The sequence below is a fragment of the Schistocerca serialis genome, chromosome 2 (genome assembly GCF_023864345.2).
Source record: "Schistocerca serialis cubense isolate TAMUIC-IGC-003099 chromosome 2, iqSchSeri2.2, whole genome shotgun sequence".
Lineage (NCBI taxonomy): Eukaryota > Metazoa > Arthropoda > Insecta > Orthoptera > Acrididae > Schistocerca > Schistocerca serialis.
Window position 1 is genome coordinate 546727422 of NC_064639.1, and position 14456 is coordinate 546741877.

Sequence of the window (14456 nt, forward strand, 5' to 3'; positions counted from 1 at the left end):
TAACTTTTCACACAATCTCATGGTTTTTAGAACACACTCAGTATCACATCAACCTTTTATACTACACGCATCAATGAAATCCAACACACATTTCAGTTTCAGCTATTCTAGATTGCTTTGGTGGTTCATTTTTCCTTTCGATACCATTTCAATAGAATGGTTGGAAAAACAAACAAACACACACACACACACACACACACACACACACACACACACACAAACAAACAAACAAACAAACAAACAAACACAAACACACACACGTGCACGTGCCCACGCCCGTCCGTGAAATCCGAGTCTACATCCGACACCGAGTCTACATCCGACACCGAGTCTACATCCGACACCGAGTCTACATCCGACACCGAGTCTACATCCGACACCGAGTCTACATCCGACACCGAGTCTACATCCGACACCGAGTCTACATCCGACACCGAGTCTACATCCGACACCGAGTCTACATCCGACACCGAGTCTACATCCGACACCGAGTCTACATCCGACACCGAGTCTACATCCGACACCGAGTCTACATCCGACACCGAGTCTACATCCGACACCGAGTCTACATCCGACACCGAGTCTACATCCGACACCGAGTCTACATCCGACACCGAGTCTACATCCGACACCGAGTCTACATCCGACACCGAGTCTACATCCGACACCGAGTCTACATCCGACACCGAGTCTACATCCGACACCGAGTCTACATCCGACACCGAGTCTACATCCGACACCGAGTCTACATCCGACACCGAGTCTACATCCGACACCGAGTCTACATCCGACACCGAGTCTACATCCGACACCGAGTCTACATCCGACACCGAGTCTACATCCGACACCGAGTCTACATCCGACACCAAGTCTACATCCGACACCAAGTCTACATCCGACACCAAGTCTACATCCGACACCAAGTCTACATCCGACACCAAGTCTACATCCGACACCAAGTCTACATCCGACACCAAGTCTACATCCGACACCAAGTCTACATCCGACACCAAGTCTACATCCGACACCAAGTCTACATCCGACACCAAGTCTACATCCGACACCAAGTCTACATCCGACACCAAGTCTACATCCGACACCAAGTCTACATCCGACACCAAGTCTACATCCGACACCAAGTCTACATCCGACACCAAGTCTACATCCGACACCAAGTCTACATCCGACACCAAGTCTACATCCGACACCAAGTCTACATCCGACACCAAGTCTACATCCGACACCAAGTCTACATCCGACACCAAGTCTACATCCGACACCAAGTCTACATCCGACACCAAGTCTACATCCGACACCAAGTCTACATCCGACACCAAGTCTACATCCGACACCAAGTCTACATCCGACACCAAGTCTACATCCGACACCAAGTCTACATCCGACACCAAGTCTACATCCGACACCAAGTCTACATCCGACACCAAGTCTACATCCGACACCAAGTCTACATCCGACACCAAGTCTACATCCGACACCAAGTCTACATCCGACACCAAGTCTACATCCGACACCAAGTCTACATCCGACACCAAGTCTACATCCGACACCAAGTCTACATCCGACACCAAGTCTACATCCGACACCAAGTCTACATCCGACACCAAGTCTACATCCGACACCAAGTCTACATCCGACACCAAGTCTACATCCGACACCAAGTCTACATCCGACACCAAGTCTACATCCGACACCAAGTCTACATCCGACACCAAGTCTACATCCGACACCAAGTCTACATCCGACACCAAGTCTACATCCGACACCAAGTCTACATCCGACACCAAGTCTACATCCGACACCAAGTCTACATCCGACACCAAGTCTACATCCGACACCAAGTCTACATCCGACACCAAGTCTACATCCGACACCAAGTCTACATCCGACACCAATTCTATATCCAACAAGTTAACATAATATTAACAGATTTTCCTATCTCCTCTCAGAAGAAACACTTTAAAAGTAATTCTGAATATTTTCTACAATATTTTACTATGCACAGGGGAAAACCTGCACTTTGTTTAACAACACTTCAGAAATGAGCTCTGTCTGCAAAATATCAATGTTTCATTTTCTATAAAATTTGGTGTCAAGATAGAATATTTTACAAGAGAGTATAACCAAACCGCAAAATTATTCTAGAATCAATGTGTTATATCAATCAAGTAAAATGGACATTTGCCATAATGAAACTAATAGTATCTTCAGACAAAAATATAGTAAGAAAGTTTTGATAGAATGTAAATACAAGCAGAGGACACCATTTTTTTGAATGTTTGTATTTATTTCCACACATGAGTTTCTACACACCAAGATCCATGCATTATTTAATTAAGTAATGTCTAAAGCTGCTTCAAACCTTTTTTGGTGATCTCTTCATCCTCAATGGTGGTTTTGGCCTCTTTGGTTGAGAGTCACCATCAAAAGAGATGTAAAACCCTTTCTCAGGTCCACTATCTCCAGGTGGGGAAATGTCAACATCACTACTTATTTTACTCTGAGGTAATTCTTCTGGTTCATGCTTCTGGAAGGAGTTATGAGAAATAGTTGGTCGTGTTGGAGAAGGAATTCGGTATGTGCGACTGCCAGAAGTAATATGAAGTCCTTTTATATTTTTGGCCAGGCCTTCATCTGAAGAACTTGGTGCACCTACAAAATTGTAAATGTTCTCTTAGCTTTTCCAACAGTGACAGGGGAAAAAAGTTGTATAATAATTCTAAGAATTTCAGAATATACAATTTCAACCTAAAAAGGCATCTTTAAAATCAAGAACTCAGAACAGCAGCAGCACAGCTATTTGCAAGAAATTTATAAAAATGTCCCACCTCTCACGAGTACCACATCACAGTGAGGTAATGTCGGTTAGTTTGAAATTCAGGTCAGGTAATTGTTCTACACAACTGTCTTATGAAAGTAGTAAGAAATTGTTAATCCTCCCAATCTGTCACAAAGATAATACCTATATCTGTAATATGGATACGAGGATAGATTCCTAAGTACCAAATAAAAGAAGTGCTGAGCAGACAAACATCATGTAAGCATGTATGTACCAGTCCCCCCCCCCCCCCCCCCCAGTTTTTTTTTATACATATCCAAACTGTACTGTGTATTTTGTTCACATGAACCCGTAGCCACTTTATCTACATTATGTTACCATAAAAATGCTCAGACATTTGGGGATAGGGCAGAAAGGAAATAAGTGGGACATCCTATACTCCGTTCAAACAAAATAAAGAAATATCATAGTCACTTAATACAAAAAGAAATTGCAACTGATGTTTTCCTTTTTTGCTTTCTCGTTGTTACTTAAAGTAAACAAAAATTGCTTCGGTAACTTCTTAACTATTAGGTAAGAATTTTCTGTTCAATGCCTTTTCTTTCCTGTAATAAGGAGATTACTGATGATACCTATAAAAGAAATGCTCTGTGGCTCCATATCATCAACAGATGGTGTTGGTACAGGTGCATGCATCACAGCAGGACTTTTGTTCTTCTCCAGCATTACTGTATCTCCAGATGGTTGCTGTAGGCTTAGACCCCCTCTACCAGGAGCATCTCCACCGCCTCCTCGGTGCTGTGGAGATGCAGTTTGTTGCACAGGTGTGGAAATGAACATCCCACTAATAGGTGATGGCTCTGTCTGGTGTAGCTGGAAACCGCTACCACCTCCTGACGAAAAAAAGTGAATAAAATTTTGCTGTATCCATATGTGTAACATTTTGCTATTTATGTAAGATTTTAAGAAAATTACTCAAGTTTTACTTTGGATATACAGTTGAATATCTATCACAGTATCTTTTCTGAAAGCCTGAAAGTAATGCAGGGATACAATATTTTGGAAACAAGTGTTGCAGAGTACTCATAGCAACACGAACAATATCTTAGATATTTTCCATGGACAGAAGCACAGTTATACAATCAGAGAAGTTGAGACCAGGAATTATAGTACCTATGTTATCCACAATTCAACAGCTAACAAATTCTTTCTACTTGTATTCAAGTGAAAATGCTACTGGACTGACATAGATCATAAGCTCTCTGTGAACATAAATTTTGATACTACAAGCAATCATCTTCATCTTCAATAAGAATTAACAAATCAGTTTCTGAATGAGTAGTTTATCAAGGGCTATACATGTAAACATTTGTTTTAATGATGAGTTGGTGGCAGACATAAATCAACTGTTTGACATACAACAAGACAGTTGAGCATAGTTTCTCTGTGTCTTCCACTGCCAACTGACATGGAAACACACACAATAGTAATCAACACAGAAGAGACACTTTTTTTCCATCACAAATACTTTATTGGAACAACTGTGGCTAACCTAGAAATTTGCCTCCTTTCAGGTTTTGTTTCTGAAATTTTCAGCAACTGGCACGTAGTTTTATAAGTTTTTACTTATGTAAGTCTATAGAACAAATTGATACGTCATCTGCCATAATGAAACTAATAGTATCTTCAGACAAAAATTTAGTAAGAAAGTTTTGACAGAATGTAAATACAAGCAGAGGCCATTCACCAAACATCAGAAGCTATGAGTCATCGAAAGGCACACATGAAAGAGAAAAAAAATTTGCTAGCTTTCAGAATAAATTTGTTGTCGAGCTAGAGTACACACACACACACACACACACACACACACACACACACACACACACACACACACACACAAAAAGTGTGTGCCACTATTTGGACACACACTGTGGGCTCGCATTTCGGCAGGTGGACTAGAGTAGGGTGGGCGTTGTATTGGATTGCATGGGTACAGCAGGAGAGAGGTGGGAGGCAGAAAGAAAAGCTTGGAGTAGGTAACTAGCAGCTCTGAGGGAAGCAGCAGGTTTTCTGGCTAGGAACACGGGAGAGATGAGTGGTAGGTACATAGGCTTGGAATATGATGCATGGGTACCAGAGTTAGTGGGTTGTGGCAAATGAGGAAGATGATTTGGAGACGTGGAAGGTGGTGCAGGACAGAGGAAGGGAAATGTTGGGTGGAGGGTGTGGAGACAGTGGGTTACCACAGATTGAGGCCAGAAGTATTGTCAGGAGTGAAGGACATTTTGCAAGGGTAACTCTCATCTTTGTAGTTCAGGAAAGCTGCCGGTGGATGGAAGGTTGTGAAGCAGCCAATGAACTCTAACACGTGGTGCTCAGCAGCATGTTGCACCACCATGTGGATTGTGGCAAATGAGGTTTCCTCATCATCACAGTAGTTCCACCATCTTAATTTGTTGATGCAGCGGCTGGGCTTACGATCATGTGTTGGGTATTGATTGTATGCTGTTGTAAGTATTTGGTTAAATGTGATTATTTAAAATGTGTTACAGAGTACCAATACAAAAGCGATTACCTACACCAATGATGAAACAAGTGGCAAAGATGATACCAGAATTTTTTGACAAACAGTCATAGCTGTTCGAGAGGCAAAGATGCCACAGAACGTGGAAGATGGCCACGAGAAGAAGGTACAAAGGTCATCCGAAATAATTATTTATTTGTTAAAAGTAATGGTAGCACAGAACATCTGTTTGCTTAAGTGGTTCGATAAAGGTTTAACACGTGTCTTCTAGTCACAGTGGAGATGGTATGCTGACAGTCACAGTTAGCAGCTAGGCAGACAGCCACATCTTATGGTCTAGTGGGTTCCCTTTGTTTGTAATTAAATTCCTATAGCGGGAGATCTTTCTAAATAGTGATGTAAAGAGTGGGCATATATAATACATTGGAAGATTGCAACATTTCAATGAGAGGACTGTATTCAGACCAAGCACTTACTGTTGGTCCATGATTTGAGTTATGGTCAGATACTGATTTGAATTTTACAATGATTTTGGCTGGGGTAATTTGAGTGCTTGCTCTTTTGTTTTACATGTAATTAGCACACTCTGTGATGACTGCATGTTTGCTGAGTTTATTTGCGGGATTGGCACACACTAAGATGATAGAAAGGGTGCACTGTTTGTATAAAAGATCGATGGCGATTTACATTGAGAGTAGTGACTATTTGCAAAATAATAGAAATCCTTGAGTAACACAATATATACTGAATTTAATCAATGAAAGGAGAAAATATAAAAATGCAATAAATGAAGCAGGTGAAAGGGAATACAAACATTTAAAAAATGAGATCGAGGAAAAAGTGCAAAATGGCTAAGCAGGAATCACTAGAGGACAAATGTAAGGATGCAGAAGCATATACCACTAGGGTAGGACAGATGCTGCCTAAAGGAAAATTAAACAAACCTTTGGAGAAAAGAGAACTGCCTGTATGAACATCAAGAGCTCAGACGGAAAACCAGTCCTAAACAAAGAAGGGAAAGCAGAAAGATGGAAAGAGTATATAAAGGGTTTATACAAGGGAGATGGACTTGAGGCAATATTATGGAAATGGAAGAAGATATAGATGAAGATAAAGATGAGAAGGGAGATATGATGCTGCATGAAGAATTTGACAAAGCACTGAAAGACTTAAGTCGAAACAAGGCCCTGGCAGTAGACAACATTCCATTAGAGCTACTGATAGCCTTGGGAGAGCCAACCAGACAAAACTCTTTCATCTGGTGAGTAAGACATATGAGACAAGTGAAACACCCTCAGACTCCAAGAATAATATAATAATTCCAAATCCAAAGAAAGCAGGTGCTGACAGGTGTGAAAATTACTGAACTATCAGTTTAATAACTCATGTTTGCAAAATACTAACACGAATCCTTTACAGAAGAATGGAAAAACACGTAGAAGCCGACCTCGTGGAAGATCAGTCTGGATTAAGGAGAACTGTTGGAAAACACAACGAAATACTGACCCTACGACTTCTTATAGAAGATAGGTTACGGAAAAGCAAACCTACATTTATAGCATTTGTAGGCTTAGAGAAAGCTTTTGACAATGTTGACTGAAATAAACTCTTTCAAATTCTGAAGGTGGCAGGGGTAACAGGTTTTTTACAATTTGTACCAAAACCAGATAGCAGTTGTAAGAGTTGAAGGGCACGAAAGGCAAGCAGTGGTTGAAAAGGGAGTGTGACAGGGTTGTAGCCTACCCCGATGTTATTCAATCTGTAAACTGAGCAAGCAGTAAAGGAAACAAAAGGAAAATTTGGAATACGGATTAGGGTCCAGAGAGAAGAAATAAAACTCTGAGGTTTGCTGACGACATTGTCAGAGACAGCAAAACACTTGGAAGATCAATTGAACGGAATGGACAGTCTTGAAAAGAGGATATAAGATGAACAACAATGGAATGTAGATTAATTAAATCAGAAGATGCTGAGGGAATTAGATTAGGAAACGAGTCACTTAAGGTAGTAAAGGAGTTTTGTTATTCGGGAAGCAAAATAACTGATGTTGGCCAAAGTAGGGAAGATATAAAATGTAGACTGGCAATGGCGTAAAAACTTTTCTGATGAAGAGAAATTTGTTAACATCAAGTATAGATTTAAATGTCAGAAAGTCCTTTCTGAAAGTATTTGTATGGGCTGTAGCCATGTATGGAAGTGAAACATGGGTGATAGTTCAAACAAGAAGAGAATAGAAGCTTTTTGAAATAAGGTGCTGCAGAACAATGCTGAAGATTATATGGGTAGACCACATAACTAATGAAGTGGTACTGAATAGAATTGGGGAGGAGAGAAATCTGTGGCACAACCTGGCTAGAAGAAGGGATCAGTTGGTAGGACACATTCTGAGGCATCAAAGGATCCCCATTTTAGTACTGGAGGAAGGGGGGGGGGGGGGGGTAAAAATCATACAGGAAGACCAAGAGATGAATACAGTAAACACATTCAGAAGGATGTAGATTGCAATAGTTACTCGGAGATGATGGGGCCTGCACAGGATAGAATAACATGGAGAGCTGCATCAAACCAGTCTTTGGACTGAAGACCACAACAACAACAACAACAACAACAGCTTAATGTACATGTATGCAACACCTGGAACCGTCACTTGTTGGATTTACCTTTCTCAAGACTTGCTATAGTCCATACTTTCATGCTAGCTACTTGAGCATAATTTTTTTCAATAAATTATCACACTCAGATAGTACAGTACCATTAAATAAATTTAAGACTGTATTACAAATTTATCTAAAATGCAATTAATTCTATTCAACTGAAGAATATCTAGAAACCAACCATTATTTAGCTGACTAAACAAGGAGATTTTTTTCCCAAAATCCTGCATTAAAAAAATACAGGGTTGTCTTACATTCACAGGTAAAGCTTCGGCTGCTAAGGTCAACATATTAACATTGTGTAACAGCTTAGTTACGTGTTTTCTTACATATACAGATGAAGCTTTGATAAATGACGTCATACACAAATTTTATTTGACAATTTCAGGAAGGTGAGAAGAGGTTACTGGCACCCAGATGGTCAAATATGGACGGTATTGGCGATCAGGCAGCAAATTTTGTCATGCTGCCAAATATGGGAACGCATCCTGATACCTTGATTTTTATGAAATCTACCATGTTTGTGCCTGGATTTAAATGAGATCAGAACTGAACCAATTTTATAAATGGACAAATACTTGGCTATAGTATACATTCCTACAGGAGACAAATTAATTCTACTATGAAAATGTTACATAAAATGCACGAAAAGTGTCATAATAAATGGAACACGAAGTTCAAATTGTATCGACAAAATGGATGTAAGTCACAACATAGACTTTGTTGATAAATGTAGATCTACAAGTTTGTGGGACACAATTGGTTCATGCCCATACAAAACTATTCTTTGTGATGTGCAGGCCACCAACAACAGTGCAGCTACAAGAAAATTTGATGTCACAGAAGAAAATGTTCATAGGTGGTGTCAGATGAACAATAAATTCTGGATCGCTGTTCTATGCACCAAACTTTCTGGTGATCAAATATCAGAAGGTTTCATGAACTCAAGAAGCAGGTTGTTTAATATTTGTGACAGAGATACAATTATGGTCTACTGATTCTTTGAGTAATAGAAATAAAGAGAAATTTTCCATCTGCTTGCATTGCAGAACTCAACGCATGTACAAGCTGGCATATTTGATGATTTTGATGATGATGATGATGATGATGATGATGATGATGGGGACGGGGATGGGCTGACATTAAAGTGCAGAACAATGCAAGATCAGTGACTTCCTACAGCTTTCAACAAAAATCTATACTGCACAACACAATTAATTGGTCACTCTTTTGAAAACACAAAACTCTCTCCCATTGCCACACAGAAGTTTGAAGTTTGGCTTGAACCTACAACCTTCCTCTGGAATGGTACAAGGACGTGACACCCTGCGGCTTCACCCTCAGGCTCAGTGTGGCTTCAAATGGCAAGATATCAATGCAAATGAACAAAATACCAAAGCTCAGAAGTTCATGAGAGGTGTAAGGTGGGTTAATGATGTTATATTGACACCAAATTTCACAGCAATTCTGCCCAATGCTGCTGTAGTTGAGTCACACAATGGGAAGGTCATCACACTCCCTTTTACCCACATTTCACTCCTTTTGAGGTCCCTGCAATGGTGGTCAGCATTGAAATCATTTGGTTCTCTTACGGGTGGCCGATGAAAACATTTCAGACACATCACCACTCAGTATTGAAGTGTAAAGGCCTCGTGGTGTGGGGGGAGGGGGGGGGCATGAATAAAACCCCCTCTTCCTTTGGGGCTTTGACTCCCATATATTTTGCAGTGTGCATAGCAACAGAATTACGTTCCTGACAACCTTTGACACTACAGGCTTCTGCTGCCCCCTCCCCATTTCAATCAACTCTTTGCTACAAACATTTTTCATTTCCCATTAAAGTGTACTGTGACCAACATTTTTGCTTTGGTGTACAGGCTGGAACCACCAGTGACCGTTTAAAACTATTCAACAAAATGTAAATGTGAGCTGAAGCAGCAAAAGGGGTGTTTATGCTTGTTCAGTCCTTTTGTGGCGTGATCACGGATGGATGGACATTGATACATGCAAGAGTAAAATGGCAAAAGTCCCCTCTAAAATCAACCCCCACCCCCTTCCTCACCAGCTTGGCAACACCCTCGTTGCCACCAGTGCTCCTTCGTTGGGCACTTTAAATATATACTTGTACAGAGACAGTCAGTCTATGGTTCTCACGAGCCAGGGTGATAAGCAACCTTTTTGACACATCTCAGACGAGTGATCCTATGTCACTGAACTAGCGTCTGCTGTTTGTATGTGAAAGCTAAGGGGTGTCTAAAGGGATGCCTGTCACACTGTGACTGTTTGTAACAACTTTTGTAGGTGGCTCTTAGATAATTTACATGAATAAAACACTTCGTAAATTAATGTGTCAATAACTGTCCATAAATCTGATAAATCACAATAGATTAAAAATATATATGCCTCACGGAGCCTCTTCGAAAAATGGGGTTGTCTTATATTCAGGATTGCTTTTGTTCGGGCGAACATCGCATAAGATTTTCCCAAGCAATAAGGAATACCCTTTAGTTTTAAAATTAGCTGCCTATTTTCTGTGTATGTAATTGATTTTTTTCCCCCCATGAACCATGGACCTTGCCGTTGGTGGGGAGGCTTGCGTGCCTCAGCGATACAGATGGCCGTACCGTAGGTGCAACCACAACGGAGGGGTATCTGTTGAGCAGCCAGACAAACATGTGGTCCCTGAAGAGGGGCAGCAGCCTTTTCAGTAGTTGCAGGGGCAACAGTCTGGATGATTGACTGATCTGGCCTTGTAACATTAACCAAAACTGCCTTCTTGTGCTGGTACTGCGAACGGCTGAAAGCAAGGGGAAACTACAGCCGTAATTTTTCCCGAGGGCATGCAGCTTTACTGTATGATTAAATGATGATGGTGTCCTCTTGGGTAAAATATTCCGGAGGTAAAATAGTCCCCCGTTCGGATCTCCGGGTGGGGACTACTCAAGAGGACGTCGTTATCAGGAGAAAGAAAACTGGCATTCTACGGATCGGAGCGTGGAATGTCAGATCCCTTAATCGGGCAGGTAGGTTAGAAAATTTAAAAAGGGAAATGGATAGGTTAAAGTTAGATATAGTGGGAATTAGTGAAGTTCGGTGGCAGGAGGAACAAGACTTTTGGTCAGGTGATTACAGGGTTATAAATACAAAATCAAATAAGGGTAATGCAGGAGTAGGTTTAATAATGAATAGGAAAATAGGAGTGCGGGTTAGCTACTACAAATCGCATAGTGAACGCATTATTGTGGCCAAGATAGACACAAAGCCCATGCCTACTACAGTAGTACAAGTTTATATGCCAACTAGCTCTGCAGATGATGAAGAAATTGATGAAATGTATGACGAGATAAAAGAAATTATTCAGGTAGTGAAGGGAGACGAAAATTTAATAGTCATGGGTGACTGGAATTCGTCAGTAGGAAAAGGGAGAGAAGGAAACATAGTAGGTGAATATGGATTGGGGGGAAGAAATGAAAGAGGAAGCCGCCTTGTAGAATTTTGCACAGAGCATAACTTAATCATAGCTAACAATTGGTTCAAGAATCATGAAAGAAGGTTGTATACCTGGAAGAATCCTGGAGATACTAAACGGTATCAGATAGATTACATAATGGTAAGACAGAGATTTAGGAACCAGGTTTAAAGTTGTAAGACATTTCCAGGGGCAGATGTGGATTCTGACCACAATCTATTGGTTATGAACTGCAGATTGAAACTGAAGAAACTGCAAAAAGGCGGGAATTTAAGGAGATGGGAATTGGATAAACTGAAAGAACTAGAGGTTGTACAGAGTTTCAGGGAGAGCATAAGGGAACAATTGACAGGAATGGGGGAAAGAAATACAGTAGAAGAAGAATGGGTAGCTTTGAGGGATGAAGTAGTGAAGGCAGCAGAGGATCAAGTAGGTAAAAAGACGAGGGCTAATAGAAATCCTTGGGTAACAGAAGAAATATTGAATTTAATTGACGAAAGGAGAAAATATAAAAATGCAGTAAATGAAGCAGGCAAAAAGTAATACAAACGTCTCAAAAATGAGATTGACAGGAAGTGCAAAATGGCTAAGCAGGGATGGCTAGAGTACAAATGTAAGAATGTAGAGGCTTGTCTCACTAGGGGTAAGATAGATACTGCCTACAGGAAAATTAAAGAGGCCTTTGGAGAGAAGAGAAGCACTTGTATGAATATCAAGAGCTCAAATGGCAACCCAGTTCTAAGCAAAGAAAGGAAGGCAGAAAGGTGGAAGGAGTATATAGAGGGTTTATACAAGGGCGATGTACTTGAGGACAATATTATGGAAATGGACGAGGATGTAGATGAAGATGAAATGGGAGATAAGATACTGCGTGAAGAGTTTGACAGAGCACTGAAAGACCTGAGTCGAAACAAGGCCCCGGGAGTAGACAACATTCCATTAGAACTACTGATGGCCTTGGGAGAGCCAGTCATGACAAAACTCTACCATCTGGTGAGCAAGATGTATGAGACAGGCGAAATACCCACAGACTTCAAGAAGAATATAATAATTCCAATCCCAAAGAAAGCAGGTGTTGACAGATGTGAAAATTACAGAACTATCAGTTTAATAAGTCACAGCTGCAAAATACTAACGCGAATTATTTACAGACGAATGGAAAAACTGGTAGAAGCGGACCTCGGGGAGGATCAGTTTGGATTCCGTAGAAATGTTGGAACACGTGAGGCAATACTAACCTTACGACTTATCTTAGAAGAAAGATTAAGAAAAGGCAAACCTACTTTTCTAGCATTTGTAGACTTAGAGAAAGCTTTCGACAATGTTGACTGGAATACTCCCTTTCAAATTCTAAAGGTGGTAGGGGTAAAATACAGGGAGCGAAAGGCTATTTACAATTTGTACAGAAACCACATGGCAGTTATAAGAGTCGAGGGGCATGAAAGGGAAACAGTGGTTGCGAAGGGAGTGAGACAGGGTTGTAGCCTCCCCCCAATGTTATTCAATCTGTATATAGAGCAAGCAGTAAAGGAAACAAAAGAAAAATTCGGAGTAGGTATTAAAATTCATGGAGAAGAAGTAAAAACTTTGAGGTTTGCCGATGACTTTGTAATTCTGTCAGAGACAGCAAAGGACTTGGAAGAGCAGTTGAACGGAATGGACAGTGTCTTGAAAGGAGGATATAAGATGAACATCAACAAAAGCAAAACGAGGATAATGGAATGTAGTCAAATTGAATCGGGTGATGCTGAGGGGATTAGATTAGGAAATGAGACACTTAAAGTAGTAAAGGAGTTTTGCTATTTAGGGAGTAAAATAACTGATGATGGTCGAAGTAGAGAGGATATAAAATATAGACTGGCAATGGCAAGGAAATCGTTTCTGAAGAAGAGAAATTTGTTAACATCGAGTATAGATTTAAGTGTCAGGAGGTCGTTTCTGAAAGTATTTGTATGGAGTGTAGCCATGTATGGAAGTGAAACATGGACGATAACCAGTTTGGACAAGAAGAGAATAGAAGCTTTCGAAATGTGGTGCTACAGAAGAATGCTGAAGATAAGGTGGGTAGATCACGTAACTAATGAGGAGGTATTGAATAGGATTGGGGAGAAGAGAAGTTTGTGGCACAACTTGACTAGAAGAAGGGATCGGTTGGTAGGACATGTTTTGAGGCATCAAGGGATCACAAATTTAGCATTGGAGGGCAGCGTGGAGGGTAAAAATCGTAGAGGGAGACCAAGAGATCAATACACTAAGCAGATTCAGAAGGATGTAGGTTGCAGTAGGTACTGGGAGATGAAGAAGCTTGCACAGGATAGAGTAGCATGGAGAGCTGCATCAAACCAGTCTCAGGACTGAAGACCACAAAACAACAATTGATTTTTTATAAAACTTGACTCTACTGTTATCTTCGATGAAGTTAATTTTATGAGAAATATTGAAATGTGAATAAAGATTCTGATTCAATCTATTTTCAGAAATTTGTTCACGTGCTGTCAAGACTTTTGGACACAGTATGTGGTATTAGGACTGAAGCATGCTTTTTACGAGTAATAAACTCATTAACCACTGCGAGCTATACTTGTTGCATCTTAACCGCCTGAAGGAAGAGTATCATTGACATTGGCATACTTTTTTTGTGATTCAGTTCTATCTACTCTCACAACCAACATTAAAATTATTGATTGTATATCTTAAAATGGTTTTGCAGCACAAAATACTACACTTTTGGGCATCTAATGATTGGAAACCTCATTACATACCTAGAAAATTTACTCAGCATTTGAAGCTTTCTTTACAAAGCAGAACAACATTTTTACATCAAGCAATAAAAATAATTTCATCTATTTTGTAAAATAATGACCACTTTCCAATTGTGAGAGTCATAAATGAACTAACTTTGCTCACTTCTAGTATTAGAAGACATTTAACAACCGTCAAACCACTACTTTGATATCGATGCCACATAGTTTCAAAGGGTGGCACTACCACGAGACACCGATGGCAGCGCCC

At 40.5% G+C, this 14456-nt stretch overlaps 1 protein-coding gene across 10 annotated transcripts in view; it reads right to left on the reverse strand.

Annotated features, from left to right (window-relative positions):
- Positions 1–14456, reverse strand: part of LOC126457526 (patronin) — a 403664-nt gene that overhangs the window by 79970 nt on the left and 309238 nt on the right. For all 10 annotated transcript variants that reach the window (XM_050093876.1, XM_050093874.1, XM_050093879.1 and 7 more), the window contains 2 exons: positions 3430–3690; positions 2381–2670 (listed from right to left, as the gene is read on the reverse strand). In XM_050093876.1, coding sequence (XP_049949833.1) covers positions 2381–2670; positions 3430–3690 — 551 coding nt within the window. The remainder of the gene's footprint in view (positions 1–2380; positions 2671–3429; positions 3691–14456) is intronic.